Source organism: Paroedura picta, chromosome 13 (assembly GCF_049243985.1).
Source record: "Paroedura picta isolate Pp20150507F chromosome 13, Ppicta_v3.0, whole genome shotgun sequence".
NCBI lineage: Eukaryota > Metazoa > Chordata > Lepidosauria > Squamata > Gekkonidae > Paroedura > Paroedura picta.
The window spans coordinates 21744472-21762685 of NC_135381.1; the positions used below are offsets into that span (position 1 = coordinate 21744472).

An 18214-nucleotide genomic window follows, 5' to 3' on the forward strand; every position below is an offset into this window, starting at 1 on the left:
CCTTAATCACTGTACTTAAAACTCCTTTGTGTCTGAAAATGAACTTATTTGACTTGGGAGTCTTTGAAAATAACACACCTGGCTTGATAGTTCTTAAGTTTAAAATGTTTCATAGTTACCTGGTTGGTGCAAAAGAGATTATAATGCCTCCTCCCCTTTAAATGTGTTTTGACTTTTTCTCCTTTTTTCCTCAATTTTAAGCCTCCCCGCACAGCCCATCCTGTGGTGAGATTTTCCTGTGTGGATTGTGAGCCTATGGTTATTGACAAGCTTCCTTTTGACAAATATGAGCTAGAGCCATCACCGCTGACACAGTACATCTTGGAACGAAAATCGCCTCATGCGTGCTGGCAGGTATTTGCTAGATACCCATTTTAGGGGTCCCAAGTCTATGTTGTGTTGAATCGTAAACTCTGAGGAAAGAACAGTGAAAGAGTAGTAGATGTTGGCTTGGATGTGGAAAATCCGCATCCTTTTCAAGCTATGAGGCTTTTCTCTGGATAGATGTGGACAACTTGGGGCTTCCTGCTTGAAAGCAGGTGTTCTGTCACTGAGCCACAGCTCTCTGCCTTACTGATCTCTGAGGTTTTATGATACCTGTAAAGAATGTTGTCTGCTAATGATGAAGTAGAGTTCTTTTCAAAGAGATGGCTCCAACCTCCTTAGAGAAGTTGGAGGGAGTCAAAGAAGGCTGATCCACCCATTAAGTGTTTCTATAAAACATTTGTAAGCTAAATGACCAGTGATTATAATAAGTATTATTTATTTTGATTTTTATACTGCCCTTCCATATGGTTCTGGGTGGTTTACATTGAACGTTGTAAAAATAGTTACTTAGAACATTATAACAATCTGTCAAATAGCAATCATAACAACATAGCATGTCAACCAGAACAGTATTTCAACAGAACAACAACACTGACATATCCCAGAGTGATTGACTGCTTAACAGTGGTCACATGCATAGCACTACTTGGAACATTCAGCATCCTGGATAGTTTGAGTTTCTGAATTTTGATACCCTGCAGGAAAAATAAACTTTTGATGAATGTGAATGTTGACTAACTTAAAATGGCAGATGGAGCAGATTGCTTCGTTTGGTATCCAAGAATAATGGTCATTTTGTTACCAATAGCACACTATCTGTACAGGTTCTTAATTGATAAAATGCCCATGAAAGAGCAGTCCTTTTCCATTGGTGGCCAGAAGGAAAGTATTTTGATGGACAGTAAAGAGGCAAAGCATCAGCAGACACAAGTTCTGTGGCTGCAAGAGAAGGGATGTGTTGCTTTTACAGTATTTGTGTGACTTTAATAATATATGACATCGCCAAGATCTATATTGCTGATTTTGTAACTTTGGGCTGGTTGCTGATAACAATGTCAACATTGCTTCTTCTCCTTGTTCTTTTTAGGTATTTGTCAGCAACAGTGCAAAATACAGTGAACACGGCCATCCATTTGGATACTTAAAGGCCAGCACCACTCTAACATGTGTCAATCTCTTTGTGATGCCTTACAACTATCCTGTTCTCCTTCCTCTGTTAGGTAAGTCATGTCTAGCCTTATAGCACAATTTAGAAGGTAGCCTGTCTGTCTGTGTTGTCCGTGATGTTTATCAGCCAGCGTTTTTAAAAAACGGGATGAGAGACTTGGAGACGCTAGACTGTTGCAACCTGCTAAGTTGGGAGAAGAGGATTTTTACACCCCCCTCTCCCTTTTTTTCTCTGCAGCAGAGGAGGAGAGCCACCTGCTGCCAGTGCATGTTTGATGCTGCTCACCTCCTAGACTCGTAGCTTCTTCCTTAATTGGAGTAAGGTTCAACCTCCATTCTTTTCCCTCTTTCAGGATGTGGTGTCTGCGTATTGTTGCAGCAACCCCTGTTGGTTTTGGGGGTTTTTTGCTTAGTTTTGAGAACATGGGATGAGTTTCAAGAGATGTGCAGAGAAGAAGAAATTGTACAAACCAGGGCTATGACATAGCTGTGGGGGGGGGAGGGTCCACCTACTTCCCCCTCCCCTTTTGTAAGAAATAAGCATCTTAAATATGGTGGATGTGGTTGCCTGATTTTTTTTTAACCCTGCCTTTTGATCTAGAAAAATCCCTAAGATGGCTTAGGATACCACAGCTCTGATCCAAGAGCTAGTGCTGTCCAATGTATGAGTGGGCAAGCCTGAGTTAATATTCATACTTAATTGTAGTATTACTAGATCATGGGCAAATTGTACACTTTTGGCTCCAGTTCCCTATCCCTGATACACTGCCACAAGTCAGTTGACTGAGAGTATGCGGTTAATAAATATATAGTAATAAATAAATGGTTTCCGTTACAGGGAGGCTTTGTTGAAGTTACATGCATTTTTGGTTGTTAAAAACAAAACAAAACTCCACTTGATTGCTAGAAGTGGTATATAAGAAGCTTGGTAAGCGGAGTACCTCAACCAGTAGCTTATTTCATATTCAGTCATGCTTACTGAGCATTATGCTAAAAGTGGGCTGTCCCTAGGCCTTGTGGGTTTCCTAGAATGAAACAGATCAGCTTAGTGTTGTTCTTGTTCAAACAGAGTTTCTCTTGCATCTTGCGTTTAGTGATCTCTAATTATACTTTCCTGTTTTCCACCTGAAATTCATCATCCTGGCTTTGGTCATGAAATCCATTCTATGACTATTATGTACCTTGTCAGACATTCACTGTTTCCTACACTTCTTAGCACCCATGCCTTCTAGTTCAAAAGTGCAAATGTTCTTGTAAGTAATTTCGAAGTACTGCCAGGGTCTGCTGGTGGTGTTGTGTAAGCTCCTTTCCTGCCATCTCTTCCTTTCAAGAAACAAAATGGGAGGTATATTTCTCATCAGCATCTCAAGTTCTTCTTCACATGTGTGTTTTTGCAGGTGTTCATTTTTCAGTCGAGCTGATTAATGGTGTTTAAAGTGGCAGGGTGGAGATTCCAGACTGCATGAGTCATGTACAAGAAGTATCCAGCCCCACAGAGGGGCACACTGGATTTTGAGGCATCTTCATGATATGTGAATCCCTCAACTCAGTTCCTTCCTTAGAGAAAACTTAGTTTGGGAATTTTTTCAATGTGTTCTGTACATGAAAAAGCCTTGCCTAGTGTGCCATCTTCTGGCTCTGTCGAGTGCCGTATGATGGCTCTTTAACTCTGGGTTTTGACAGCAAGAGAGGAGTTCTCTCTCTCCCTCCTCATCTCTCTGTATGGTGTTGCTTCAGATTTCCTGCTTTCTTAGTGTAGTTCATGATGCACTGAAGAGAACTTGCTCTGTTTTTGTGGGCCAGTTATAAGCCATTGGGATCTTCTTCACTAACAGACAGAAAGCTGCCTCAAATCTCGTTTCACAGAAAGGAGGGGGTAAAAGCCCCTTCATCATAATAATAAACTTACATAAAACAAATCCTTGCATTATTAGAAGTTCTGGGTTTATAAGCTCAGGCCTTCCTTGTTTATCAGCTCCTGCTTTGTCAGCATGCTGCAGAATTCACATGCTTCCTGTAGGTAATTTCTACACTCTGTATATTGTTTTGCCTATTCTGACATGTAGGGGTTACTATATTATGAAAAAGTAGTAATGAAATAATGAGTGTTAGTTTGCTGACCAGAGGGGATAGTAACAGCTTGTTGTACTGTGACTTAGGGCAGGGGTAGTCAACCTGTGGTCCTCCAGATGTCCATGAACTACAATTCCCATGAGCCCCTGCCAGCAAATTCTGGCAGGGGCTCATGGGAATTGTAGTCCGTGGACATCTGGAGGACCACAGGTTGACTACCCCTGACTTAGGGCAGTGCAATCCACTGCACCCTGATCCAGATAGCCTATTGCTGTTTGATTGTGGAAGTGCGTGAAATGTGTGTGGCCCCTCGCAGAGAGTCTGGGCTATTTGGTATCTGGATTTTTTTTACAGCAAATCATATGGAGCTTTTTGTCTGCCCTGTTTGAAAGATATCAGAAGGTGCCTTGTTTGATTCCAGCTTCAATCATTTGGTAGCTTTTATGCTGTTATGAGACTATAAAGCATTTTGCATCTTTAAAAAATTAATTTTCAATAACAGCCGTGATATAAAATGTGGTCACCCATTCTTTGCCCCTTTCACTGGATCTTCTGGCTTCTTTGGGTCCTCATTGGGGAGAATGGCAGGATATAAATGAAATTAAAAAAACCCACCTTCTTGGGCTTGTTATGCTCCTAACAAAGGAGCTGATATGTAATATGAGAAGAGTCCAGGTATTCGGTGCTTTTAAAGTTGCAAGCAAAAATAATGCTGCTTCCCTTCATTTGTGACTGCTATGGTAATGATTCAGGTTTATTCTTATTTGGGGTTCATAAATGGCTTTTGCAGCCTTGAAAATTGGCTCTGGAAGAAACCAAGAAAGTCCAAAGGGCCAGCTGCCCTTGGAAATCAAGTCCTCTTTGGATCTTGGTTGATTTGGAGCAAGATGTAGGTGGGTTATTGAACTTAAACAACGTGCCTTTTTGTGATTTTATTTGTGTTTCCTTTTTGCAGATGACTTATTTAAGGTTCACAAACTTAAGCCAAATCTGAAGTGGCGGCAGGCTTTGGACAACTACTTAAAAACAATGCCTCCCTACTATTTACTGGTATGTATCTATTCTTGTTCCGATAACCTTAAATTGATGGCGATTGATATTCTTTGGCATAACATTTTTTGTGTGCGCTCTGTTCCCAATCAAATAATTCACATGCCAGGATTCAGAAGCCCTTATTGCTTACAGCTTGGAATGACTTTGCTGGGTCCTGCTTAACAGTTCCTTGGAGTTGCTGTCTAGCACAAGTCTGGTGCTTCCCTCCCTCCTTCTGGTTGGGCTAAGTAACTGTAGATCTCTGTGCTAACTACTAGTAATATGGGCAACTGCCTAGCACTCCTGGATTGACAGCACTGGGGGAGGTGCTGGGGGTGGAAGCAGTATAAATTACCTGCATCATTTGGGCAAGATGCCACAGTATGGACTTGCATCATCCCGGCAACAAGGGTCTCTAGCCTTTGTGAAGAAACAGCTGGCGGTGCCCCATTGCATGGTGCCATGCTGGTTATGTGATCCAGTACCCTCTGCAAACTGGCTGAACTGTTTGATATATTACCTGAATCCTTGTTTCCAAAAGTGGAAAGCTGGAGCATCAACTCTGCTATTGCCCTAGCTTCATGTACGCTAATTTGTGAGACCCTTCTTTTATTTTTATTTTTAAAATCCTCTTTTTGAAAAAAAGAAAAACCAAAAAACAAAAGATTCTCTTCTTACTCTTGTGTATTTTGTTTTCCTTATAGCCATTAAAGAAAGCCCTAAGGATGATGGGAGCTCCAAATCTGATATCAGATAATTTAGATTGTGGACTTAGTTACAGTGTTATCTCTTACCTTAAAAAACTCAGCCAACAGGTAGTATCGACAAAACCTTTGCCATTAGAAGTACATTGTGTGTTGCTCTGGTTTTATAACTCGGGTGGAGTAAGGAATGTCATCTTTTTTTCTCTCTTTTATTTTGTGAGACAGATAATGTCTTAAGTGTATTTCTGGTGGTGTCGGGGTTCCCAGTTCAATTAGTGGCAAAGGGCAAAGATCCAGCTCCCTGTTGCTTGCTTGCTTGCTGGGTTTTTAGTTTGATACAACTAGTTTTACCAGTAGTTTTGAATTCTGTGGTCTACAAAATTGCAATATAATAATAATAATCATAATCATAATAAACAGTAACATACAATAATAAATAACATTAAAACATGTTAGATTGAATCAGTTAGTAACATGTTGCAGCTATCCCATACCTCTGTCAATTGGTGTAGCCACCGAGGAGAGTTTCTTTTTGGGGGTAGATGGATCAGCTCTTTATGGATCAGCTCTTTCAGGTGTATTCCCAGGGAAGCCAGCCATTTGATACTATTGGGTGTTATATTCCCAGCCTCAACCATAGGTCGGATGGAATAGCTCTGTCTTACAGGCTCTGTAGAACTGATTTAAGGTCCCACGGGACCCTGCTTTCGATAGGTAGAGCATTCAACTAGACCACAGCTAGGGACAAAGAAGCCCTGGTTTGAGTTGAAGCCGATCTCACCCCTTTGGGCTATGGATGTGAGCAAATTTTGGTCTGGCGACCATAGCGCTCTTTGGGGGTCATAATGGGAGAGGCAGCCCAGCACACGTGCCAATCCCAGAAAGTCAGTACCAAAATATTTAATCCAGTCTCCAATCTAGAGCCAGTGCAATTGGGCAAGCACCGTTGTCAGATGTGCCCTCCACTGGGTCCCTGTGAGGACTTGTGCTGCCACATTTTGGTCCAGTTAGAGTCTCTAGATCAGTCTCAAGGGATGCCCTATGCAGAGTGAGTTGCAGAAATCTAATCTGGAGTTGATGGTTGCTATGGCTAGATAGGGTGCAAATTGTTGAGCCTGGAATAGATTGAAGAATGCCAGACAAACAACATTTGTGACCTGGGCCTCCATCGACAGGGAGGAGTCTAGAATCACGTCCAGGCTCCTACAAGATGTCATTGATGTTAATTGGACCCCGTCAAGAGTCAGGACCTTTACTATCTGTCTCTCAGCGTGCTATCCCACCCCAGAGGATTCCCAAGACAGAGGATCTCTGTCTTGCCCGGATTCATCTTCAGCCAACCCTGCTTGAGCCAGTCACCACAGCCTCCAAGCAGTTGACCAAATTGTCTGGAGGTGTTTACGGATGGCAGTCCAGTAACCAAGATAGCTGGGTGTCATCCACATATTGGTGACAGCTCAGCCCCAGATTCCAGATCAGCTGGGCAAGGGGCTACATGTAGGTGTTAAATAACATTGGGGAGAGTATTGCTCTCTGGGATCCCATAATTTAAGGCCTGTTGTTGGGAGATGCTCCCCCCAGTGCTTCCCTCTGTCCCTGCCTGTGGAGAAAAGCCCATGGATGACTGTACTGAACGCTGTTGTCAGATCTAATACAAAGAGGACCACTTATCCACCTAGGTCCAGCTTTCTCTAGAGACTGCCTGTCAGGGCGACCAGAGTCGTCTATACCCCATGGCCAGGCCAGAAGACAGATTGGAATGGGTCAAGTTTTGGCAGCAACTGAAATAATGGTAGCTACTAAATTATGGCATTGGTAGTTGAAGAGTATAGGTCTACCTGAAATAATTATAAAGGAATTATATAAATTGTCTCTCTCCTCCCCACCTTAATCCCTTATGGGGGGAGGCCTGAGATTGTGTTCTCTCCTCCAGTTTATTCTCACAATAACCCTGGTTGTTGTGGTAGGTTAGGTTAAGATAATGTTGCTGGCTAAAGTCCACCCAGAAGGCTATGATAGAGTGAGGATTCGAACCTGGAAGCTCCCAGATACTAGTCCAGCACTCTAGCCATTGTACCACATTCGCTGTCCAGTGGTGGTTAATTCTTTAAGAATACTAGCACATTATCCATAGAGTGGATAAACATCATAGCTTCTGGCTATACACTGTTAGAAGTAGTATACATGTTCTGCTATCTTTCAAAGGGGCAGTATCCCCCTTATTTTGCTAACTCTGAATGGTAGTGGGATTTTAGAAAAAGCCTTCCTCTGCAAATAAAATCCTTGAAATTTCAAGTAGTATACTGATGTCTGCAAGTAGCAGAATGGCAAAAATATTAAACCAAGACACAGTCCGTAGAAAGAGAAACAGATTTATAGGTCCTGCTGAAGTCGTTTTGGCTTAAGTGCTCATTGATTACAGTGGCCTTTAGCGCCTTAAGTTTCTCTGGGCAGTATCCTCATATGTTTTGCTGTATGCAGAACCAAGCCATCCAAGTGCCTTCTATTAATCATAATAATGGCTGCTGTTTACAATGTATGTTAATGCTACTTGTGTCAAAGGCATTCACATGGCTCTTATGGAAGTGGTTTATGAAAAATACCAAGTTCCATGTCAAAATTTCTTATTGAATCAGGATACAGAAGTTCTAGGCTACATGTAAACAAGTGCTGTAGTTTTAATTTTCATTTTAGACTTTCCAACTTAGTAGAGTAATATATTATTGGATATCAGTTAATACAGGCATTCTAAATTGCACCACTTCTAGTTAAGTAAGCAACTTGCAGTTTGTTCCAGTAAAAATTAGTTTAAAATGCCAGAGCTATAGTGGAAAATTTGACCCTTTCATTGTTCCAGGCATTAAGGTCCTATTCCACATCATAGTCTGCTACTGAAACTGCTAGGCTTCAGAAATGCTTGTGTTACACCATTCTTTGAATCTTGTCTCTGGTTGGGATGTTCAAATCCACATGCATCACAGTAGTCCAATTTTTTGTTCATTGTTATACAGATCTTTTCCAGTATAGCATGCAAATATAACTAACCACAACTAGACAGGCAGCAAGGTGGGACTCTATTGCATTATCTTGTGAAGCTTAAGTTTACTGATTGCCCCTGTTCTAGATGAGCATTGTCTTTTCCATGAAGAGATCTGTAGCCATTTTCAGAAATGCTAGCTCACTGCTTTGTATTTTTGGTGCCTTTAAACAACATGGAGAAAGCTTCATGGATTAGCTTGCTAACTTAACAGTTTTGCATTATGACTCATTTTAGAGTTTTAAGGTCACTTTGTGAAACCTTCCTGTGTAATTTGAAGGCATGTGCACCTTAGCTATGTCATATGAGATTCTCTAGTTTGTTGCCTTGGCTCTTTAGCAAGGCTTATAACACACGTTCCCTGATCTATGTCACCACGTAGGGAGGAGGCAGGCCATAGCTGCCTTCGGATGTAGTTGGAATTGTGCTTTAGAGCCATGTACAGACATTTGTTTCTCTTAACATGCTGTATTGTTCTGTTGTAGACAAAAATAGAATCGGAACGAATAATAGGGTCAGTGGGTAAGAAAGCGCCACAAGAGACGGGCATTAAAGTGAAAAATCACTCCAGTGGCCTCTCCCTGATTCAAAGCCGGGATTTCAAACAGCTGCTTCAAGGTATCTCAGGTGAATCTCCGCTGAGGCTGCCTGAAATGAATGTTAAAGAATTTGCTGGCTTTCATATAGGACTTTTAAACAAGGTAATTTCACAATAGTATTTTCATAATTTCATTTTTTTTAACTTGGAAATGAAAGGATTTTTCTGTGCTTATATCATAATTCTTGGTTAAGATGCAATGACAAACCATGGCCTGTTCTATAAATGAACCTGGAGTTTTTCTTCCCTTGTACATGATAATGTAAAGAATTTTGCTTTTTGCAGTAAGACATTTTGTCAGAGCCACGAACTATGACTTGTTCTCTTCCATGCCCAGAATTCCAAGCCATATCAATTTCTAATCCTGGTCTGTAAGGAAAAGAGAAAAGCATAGTTTGTAGTTCAGATGTCATGCTAAACTGATTTGCCAAAAGAATGGAAGTTCCTTAGTTATATCAACAAACATGAGGGAGCAGGAATAGAACATGTGAGCTTGTGGATCCCCACTTTAGTTCACACCATTACAAAAAATGGTTTGTTGCATCTGAACTACGGTGTGCTGGACGTAACTTATCTCTGCGTTAACAAGGGGAATAGAGAAAAACACAATTAAGTTTGACTGGCAAGATGGGGTTCAACTTGTGCCTCCTTTGCGAAGATCAGTTTTGAGCTAAGTGCAGCTGTCATGCTCCAAGTTAACCTCTTCACAGCTGGTTTTTGGGCAAGAATGGCAGCACAGTTTTATTCTCTCATGCTAGAACTTTATTGGAGTTTTTTGGGTAGATGTTCAGTTACTCAGGTCTTTCAAGGGGCACTATAGAATTCACAATGAATCCATACATTTTTTGAAACCACTTGTACCAATTAGCCATGTGAAGCTGCCTGGCAAAAACATGAGGCCCATAAAGAAAATCAGATTATTGAACAGCTGTAAAATCTAAAAATATTTCAGGTGATGGATGGAAGGGCTGGATTAATTAAATCCTGTTCTGTTTGCCCAAAAATAGGATTTAAAGCCTCAGGCATACCGGAATGCTTACGATATTCCTCGTCGCAATCTTTTAGACCAGTTGACAAGAATGAGGACTAATTTGCTGAAAACGCACAAACTTATTCTGGGCCAGGATGAAGGTTAGTGCTTCCCTGCTGTATCAGTGTTAGAATGATTGAAATTAAATATGGGTTTGGGTTTCTTTGGGTGGAATCTGAAGGAAAGGGTTATCTTGTCCTAAATCCTGTGATGAAGTAATACCTTAACTATTTAAAGTGTTCTAAGCTTTATGCACTGTAGTATTTCCTTGTTTGTGATTTTTACTATCCATGGAACGCACAGTTCAAACTAGTTGATTCTTCTCTTGTCTGATTTTTTTCATCACCCAACTTTCACAGCCATAAGTGGCTACTGGAAATACGATAGATCTAACTACGTAATCTACATTTGGTAGTCAGACTTATGTCCTTGCTTTTCCATGTTCAGTTCAAGCTCATCATTGCTGACTGACCCAGAGCAATTCGATGTTTGATTTCCATACTGCAATCACCACTCATCAGTTTGTGATCAAAGATAAATGTTTTTTTTTTAATTGCCAGAATCACATTTTTATTTCCGGAGCCAAGTCACAAGAGGGCTCTACATTTCTTTCCAGTTACATCTGTCTTATAATATGCTTTTTTACCTTTAAAGTGATCGATAGACACAGAAAAGGCATAAAGATACATTTACAATTTTTGGACCTTTTCTTATGTAGTATGGTCTCCGTACCCAGCACTAATCATCCAAGAAAAATGCATTTTTGAACACATTCAAACACTTCACCATCAATTGTTATTGTGACATCACCTTTCTTTGCAATGGTTGCAGACTGCCTTCACAGTGTTCCTGTGGCTCAGATGGGGAACTACCAGGAATATCTGAAGATGATGCCTTCTCCGCTTCGGGAAATTGACCCAGACCAACCCAAAAGGCTTCATACTTTCGGTAATCCTTTCAAGCAGGATAAGAAGGTAGGCACAGTCAGCTTTGTTTTCTACTGTCATTGGCACTTCACTTCATTCGCAATTTACAGGGATGTGCAGCAAGTGGAATTGCTTCTCTCAACGGTGTGCGGGGGTCTGTGGGGGGGTGTCAAAATAATAAAAATGTACTATCGGTCTTATAGTAGTGCTATTGATTTTTCCCCCCAGGGAATGATGATTGATGAAGCAGATGAATTTGTTGCTGGGCCTCAGAACAAAATCAAGCGTCCAGGAGAGCCCAACACTCCTGCCTCTCTGAAAAGGCGGCGCAGCATGTCCCCGCTGTTGAGACGACCCCAGTCACTGCCAGTGATTGCCAATCATGTGGGTGGAAAGGGACCTGCATTGGCTGTAGGATCCCCATCCACCCCCAGCCTCAAAGCTTTGCCAGGCTACAAAGGTATTTCAGAATTGCAGCTGAGTTGTATTGCTAACCAATTTAATTTTTCTTGATGCCTTTGTGGCTTCTATTCTTGAACTGCCTTTACCACTGCAAGCTGTCTAGTACATTCTGTGACTGCAAACTTTTTTTGCCACTGTATATACATGTGGCAGGGAGCTGCAGCCGGTATCAAAACGGCTATTGAAAGTGACAGAGCCACACCCACATATGAAGCCCAAATGTATTGGAAACAAAGGGTAATTTTTAAAATACATTGGGGAAGAAGAGTGCTAGAGAACGAGGCAGAGCTGGTTTAGAGCACCTTTGGTAGTGGCCTATGACAAGCTTTTCAACTTTCTAATTTAAACACCTTCGTTAGAGTTATGTGCAAAACTTTTTTTTTTTTTGCAGATGCCAACAGCAATATGGTCCAAGAAAGCACTGATGAGAAGAAAGTAGAAAACTTCCAACTGCTGGACAAACAGGTGGATGGGCTGTTGACAAACCAGGTTCCACCGTCTTCTGTGGATAATGATCTGCCTAATGATGTAGATTCTCTGCCCAATGATTTGAATTGCATCGGAGAGGATGGGTTGGACCATAGACCTGTTACCAACTCCCTTGTTCGTGGACCCTTAAATTATGGCATGCCAGCAGAGGACCAAAAATTAACAGCAGAGTCTTCATCAGGAACTGTGCCAAATTCAGTGAAAATCACACCCAGTATGTTTGAAGGGAACAACGAAGTTATCAAAATCAAAGTAATGAAGGAAGTTCGCAAGCCTGGAAGAAGTAAGTATTAAAGGGGGATCAAAGTGTTGACAAGCTTTGGTCCCCTTGAAAAGAGAGAACAACTATTAAACCGCCTGGGTTACTTTTAAAAAGTGCAAAAAATGTTGTTACACTTTATAATAAATACTTTATTAATAATGATTTTATGCTGAAGGAACTCTTGGTTATGTTCCCATTGTTCCGCTTCTAAACAGGCTTTTTGGAAGCAAGAGCCATTCATTTCATGATGATTGTCATGTCCATGACTTGGATCGAGCTGCATGTTTTAGGGAATATAAGGATTTCAGCTCATGGAGGGTGACTTTCTCCTCCATCTCCCACCCCAGGCAGCATTTCAGGGGCAGAAATCCTTCTGCCTCCAGTAATATTTTACAGTCTTAATAACTTAACGTTCAAAGTATAATTCAGTAAATACTTTCTGGATAAGGTCAGGAATGATAGGATATGCATTCTAGGGATGAGGTGTGAAACCTTTTTGAAAAACACTTTATGCATCTATGGGTGCATGTTTTAGTGGATGCTGAACTGTAAAGAAGTGCTATGAGAGAATACTAGAATTCTTAGTAAAGATACTAGATACATGCTTAAGTGGGTAGCTATGTTGCTCTGCAGTAGAACAATTATAGACAAGGTTAATAGCACCTTAGAAAATTTCTACCCCATTATCAACAAGACCATGAACTAGTCCATACAAGAAAATTCACGTTTTCTAGACATCACTTTACAAATTCATACTGATGGCATAGAAACCACCTTATACTAGAGTAACCTACTGTCACCCAACATGCACACATGCTTCCAGTCAGTATTCTAAGCATAACAAACCATTTTTTGCAGCTGGGGTGTGCATTTGGGGCTATCTGAACTGAAAATATACTTGGAAAAAGACCTTATTGGTATTTTTGGGGTATATTTCAGTATCCCAAATGTATCTGGGATTTTTTTTGGGAGACCTGGGAATTAATGACAACCCTGAACAACAGCTGAGGGCCAGCAGATTGCTCCCACTGCTCAGCTGTTTTGAGGCTTTCTTCTGCAGTCCCTCAAAAAAGAGGGCATTTAAAAGGACTGAAGAAGAAAGCCTGCAAAAGAGCCAGGAGGGGGGCAGTCTTCCCATTGGCTCAGCTGGAGCTCTTTGGGGCTGTTTGACTGAACTGAAGAGAGCTCCAGCAGAACCAGCAGTGAGCTCTCCCCACAGGATCAGCTACTTTGCAAGCTCTGTTGGATAGTCCTTCTACCTGGTAGTTTAAACTGGAGATGCCAGGGATTGAACCTAGGATCTTCTGCATGCAAAATAGATGGTGCACCACTGCCTTTCCCAAAGCCAGAATAATACCAAGGGATACCTTGCTACAAGATAGGCCCAAACAAAACAACGGAACACCACTAGTGGTCACTTAACACCAATTCAGACTGATTCAGCACAGCATTAGTGATCTACAAATTGTGCTGGTCAGTGATACTCCTTCTCACAGATATTGGGATAATTTTTTTTTACCACAGACAACTTCTTAATGTTAAATAACCTCTCATTGACAACAGTGCTCTTCCATAATATGGACATGGACTCTGGGACCAGGACCTGATGCCAACTCCGTCCCCATATTCACTTTGAGAAAACAATCACCACACCTAACAACACTAGCCATTCCTTCTCAGGTTCATTCACTTTTGCATCTTGCAGCGCTATATATGCCATGAAATATCTCCAGTGGCCTTGCGTTCTCTACATCAGGCAAGAAGTTCCCCATGCAAAAGACATAAATCCGACATTAAAAGCCACAACACTAAAAAAACAGTGGGAGTACATTTTCATCTTCCAGTCACACCCGGAAAATCTTGTTGGTCTGTAAGGTGCTACAGGACTTGTATCTAGATTTGTGTTATTGTAAAAGAGGAAGTGGGGAAAGGCAGTCATAGAAGGAAAGGCTTCTGCCACTACAGGAGTAAACGAGGCAGCCAAGCAAGTTCCAATTATGTGCTGTCAGCCCTTTGAGTTAAAAGACCAAACTTTGTTTTAGTGACAGGTATGAATACCTACAAAAGGGCTAGCTGGAGCTGTGTTACAGGGTGGGGGTTGGGAGGCTTGCACTTAAGAGTAGCTTGGGAAGCAAGGCCTTGGGAAGTTTAGATTTCTTCTTCTGACTAGTTTTGCTTTTTGTCGTAGATTATGAAAAAATCTTCTCTCTCCTTGAAGAAGTACAAGGCCCTGTGGAAATTCAAAAATATTTCATTGAATTTGCTATCAAGGAAGCATCAAGGTTTGTATCAAGACAAGTTGCATTGTAGACTGCCTTCCACTAATTTCATACATTGCAAATGTTTTTCAAAATTGCTCCCTTACATATATTGATCAGATGGCTGATTCTCTTATTTGAATGTTAAAAGTAAATGTTCACTACAGATGGCCTTGAAGATTTTATCATGGCCTAGGACCTTTAAGCGAAATTTAGGTCTTCGCCAGGCTGATGGTGGTCTTAATGCTAAATCGCGTGACAAAGTTGATTTTGGAGAGAAGCCAGAAGTTGGGCTTCCATGTTCTTGCTTCCATGTTCTGTAGTAATGCAAAAAAATCACAGTGTTTCGAAGGGAAAATTGAAGACTCGTTGCAAATTGAACATTAAATTGCTCCCCCCTTTCTTTCTTAGGTTTAAAAAACGGGTCTTAATACAGCACTTAGAGAGAATACTAGAGGAAATAGAGTTCAGCAGCCCGCCCAACAAAGTTAATCATGTCAACAGTAGATAATAGTGAGTCGGACAGACGAATGCACGGACCAGGGAGAACGAGTTTGCTGTGCCGCAGAGGAGTGGAAGAGGACGTGGCAGCTGCTGCCCCCGTCATCTTGGCAGCCAGGTGGTTTTTCTGTTGGAATCTGAGAAGAAGGGGTGGAGTTTTTACGTTTGAGAGCCTGTCTCGCCAAAACCGGGCTGTGACCCTGATGGATTTGCTGCGGAAGGTGTGGCTTCCCTTCTCCTCCCCCTTTGGAGGGCCTGACCTGCTCAGTGGGCTGAAGAAAATACCCAGTGCTGCCCTCTCCTGCAGGTGATCAGAATTTTCTCATTTGAACCTTTGTTCTAAGACATTGCAACACCGCTTTAGACAGCAGGTCGATGGCATTTAACAGAAAATTGGCATATGCTTTTATCTTCACTGATGATGATGTTGGAGAGATCCTTTGTCCTTTAAAAGCAAAGCAAAGGGGAGAGATTCCCTCCATGGTTGGGAGTGCATGTTGTCACTACAGACCTGAAGGCAAAATTTCCTGAGAATCGCTAGCCAAGCCAGGCATGAGTTTTCAGGGTAGGCTTTGAGAGTAAAGCAGCTGCTAGACTGGGTTGAGGAAAGTTAACAGGAGCCCTGTGACTACTGTCCCTGGGAGCCACTAAGCAACCTACCTCAGCCTCTCTTCTCTTTTGTCTGCAGACATTATGAAAGCGCACCCGAGGCTCCCCAGGTCCAGACTTCAGTTCTCTTTCATCTTGTGAGGAGGACGGAGACTCTTCACGTGGACTTGGCTTTGGAAGCGCTTAAAGGAAACTTTGGGGTTTTTTTGTGTTTTGGGTTTTTTAAAAGAAAAACACAACCCTTTTCTTTCCCCAAAATCTATATATATGTATTTACTTTATAAAGATTCATATGAAATTATTTTGGACAGTGTTTATCAGATCCTTAATTTGATATATTGGATTGTGTGTGTGCGTACATGTACATATACATATATATATGAAAGATTTTTTTTGAGCACTTGTATATAATAAAAATCATTTTATGATTTTCTAAGAAGTGCCTAATCTGACTGGGGTGCTGGTGAGTGTCTGGTCATCCAGTTGGTAGCCTGCAAACACTCAAAAGAAATTGGAAGACACCCTATTCACTAATGTTCTTTGCCTCCTCTCTCCCACTCTTAAGGAACAGGACAGAACTAACTTGTGCTTTTGTCAGCCAGCCTGCTCACGTTCCTGCAGTCTATACTTCTTCCTAACGATCTCCTTTTTCTTTGTTGCTGAGAACTGGGTTGCCTGATTTTGGTTTTACTCAGGGGAGAGAAGGCAGTGTCTCCTGTCACTGGCACACGATCCCTTGAAGAGAACAGCTGAACTGTGCTACAGTCACAGAGAAGAGGCATGGACTGCTCCCTTTTTGGCTGGCCATTGTCCTTGATCAGTTCTTTTGCGATTATACCGTTCTTTCATCACAGAGAATCATTGCTTGGCACAAGACAGCCTCATTGCTGCTGTGCCATAAATCACCTGTTCTGTTAGTGCTTTGGCAGTGGAACTTAATGCAAAGGGAGAACAACTAAAGTTGTGTTGAATATCTTCGGATTGCTGGTCTGACCGTCCGTTAATCGAAGGGAATGCCCTTGAAGCTGAAGTGTATGATTCCACTCTAGCTGTGCATCATCACCTTGTATATATTTCACTGGTTGTTTTTTTTAATTTTTCCTGTTTGAATTAGCAAGGACTTGAAATCCCAGGGTTTCATGTAACCGTGGTTGAGAAAGCCTGCCATAATTACTGAAACGCTGTTAGCATGGGGATGTCTGAAATAACTGTCCACAGGGGGAAGGCCCGAGGAGTACAAATGTGACAAAGTCTCAGCAGCTTGTAGAAAAGGCTTGAGTCTAAGGTAATTTGTTGTCAGCACTTTTTGCTTTGCTGTCACAGTTGCCTTAGCAAAGCCTGGTCCTACAACTTCATTGTCATGAAGTAGATGCTTATAATGGGAGTGACCTTGGGTGACTAGATCTAGAAGCACACATGGGTGTATTGGGAGGGTTTGTGACACAATGGTGGTACACCAACTCCAAATGCATAAAAGTCCCAAGTTAATTTCGTTAAAGCATCTTAGGGAGCAAGAGTTGCAAAAGGTTCTTCTGTTCCTGTGCCCTAAAGCAACTGCTCATCACAATAGACCAGGGGTAGTCAAACTGCGGCCCTCCAGATTCCCATGGACTACAGTTCCCATGAGCCGCTGCCAGCAAATGCTAGCAGGGGCCCATGGGAATCGTAGTCCATGGACATCTGGAGGGCCACAGTTTGACTGCCCCTGCAATAGACAAAACAGAGTTAGACCGGCCAATTGCCTGGCTGATGAAACAATTATATCTTAATGATTACAAAATATTTTAGAGTATTGTAAGCCACCTTGAGCTCTGTAAGAAGAGGGCTAATATTGATTTAAAATAAAAATTTGCAGAGATGGTCATGATTTCCAGTTTCTTCCTGTAATCAAGGAACTGAGCCAGAAATACAGTGGAAGAAGCCTGCAAAGCAGTATTTCCAAATGCTAAAAATAAATCTAGCCTTAATTGTGTGTGCAGCTTTTTTTGCACAAGGGAGCAAGTGCTTTGTAGTTGATGTGCTCTGCCCATAGCATCTCCAGAGAGGGGAACTGGAGATTTAGTTTATGATTACAGGCATTGAGAGCTGACAGGTAAAATGAATGACCTCTATACTTGGCCAACTCAAGATGGCTTGTTTTTGTTATTATTCCTAAGCAGGTAAGGTCTTGATGCAGCTCAGTGTTCTGTTTTGTGACCAGGGAGGAAGGCTGGTTGCCGCTTTTCTCTCCCTGAAGGAGGCTCAAAGCAGCTTACAGTCGCATTCCCTTTCCTCTCCCCACAACAGACTCCCTGTCGGGTAGGTGAAGCTGAGAGAGCCCTGATATTCCTGCTCAGTCAGAACAGTTTTATCAGTGCAGTGGCGAGCCCAAGGTCACCCAGATGGTTGCATGTGGGGGAGCACAGATTCAAACCCGGCTTGCCAGATTAGAAGTCCGCACTTCTAACCACACCAAGCTGGCTCTCTTAGTGTCATTTAACCAGCCCTGTTGGGTTTTGACTTAATACACAACATATTTCTCAAAACTGGCTTTGGCATATCAAGGCATACAGCCATGTTCAGATGTATCTCCAGATGTCGTCAGATTTACCAACTTAAACTAGACCCAACACTGCAGTGGAGCTTCAGTTGACTCAGAGCCACATTCACTATTGCCATAATTCGTATGTCTACTGTATGCAGTGAGGGAAGGGGGTACCCCCTCTACCTCATCAGCACAAGGCAGAGTAGTTCAGATAA

General features: G+C 41.9%; 1 protein-coding gene across 4 annotated transcripts in view; it reads left to right on the forward strand.

The window, feature by feature from the left end:
- Positions 1-15914, forward strand: part of LOC143822753 (integrator complex subunit 6-like) — a 33356-nt gene extending 17442 nt beyond the window's left edge. The window contains exons 8-19 of one of the 4 annotated variants that reach the window (XR_013226250.1): positions 202-354; positions 1415-1547; positions 4523-4617; positions 5304-5414; positions 8826-9041; positions 9946-10069; positions 10800-10942; positions 11123-11354; positions 11748-12128; positions 14296-14389; positions 14777-15173; positions 15555-15914. Coding sequence is in view for 1 of the 4 variants with exons in the window: in XM_077308298.1 (XP_077164413.1) it covers positions 202-354; positions 1415-1547; positions 4523-4617; positions 5304-5414; positions 8826-9041; positions 9946-10069; positions 10800-10942; positions 11123-11354; positions 11748-12128; positions 14296-14389; positions 14777-14876 (1782 nt within the window). In the remaining 3 variants the exon portion in view is untranslated. Of the gene's footprint in view, positions 1-201; positions 355-1414; positions 1548-1732; positions 1813-4522; positions 4618-5303; positions 5415-8825; positions 9042-9945; positions 10070-10799; positions 10943-11122; positions 11355-11747; positions 12129-14295; positions 14390-14776 lie in introns of those variants that run through there. The other 3 variants (XR_013226251.1, XM_077308298.1, XR_013226252.1) reach the window with 3 other exon arrangements.
- The last annotated feature ends 2300 nt before the right edge of the window (positions 15915-18214 follow it).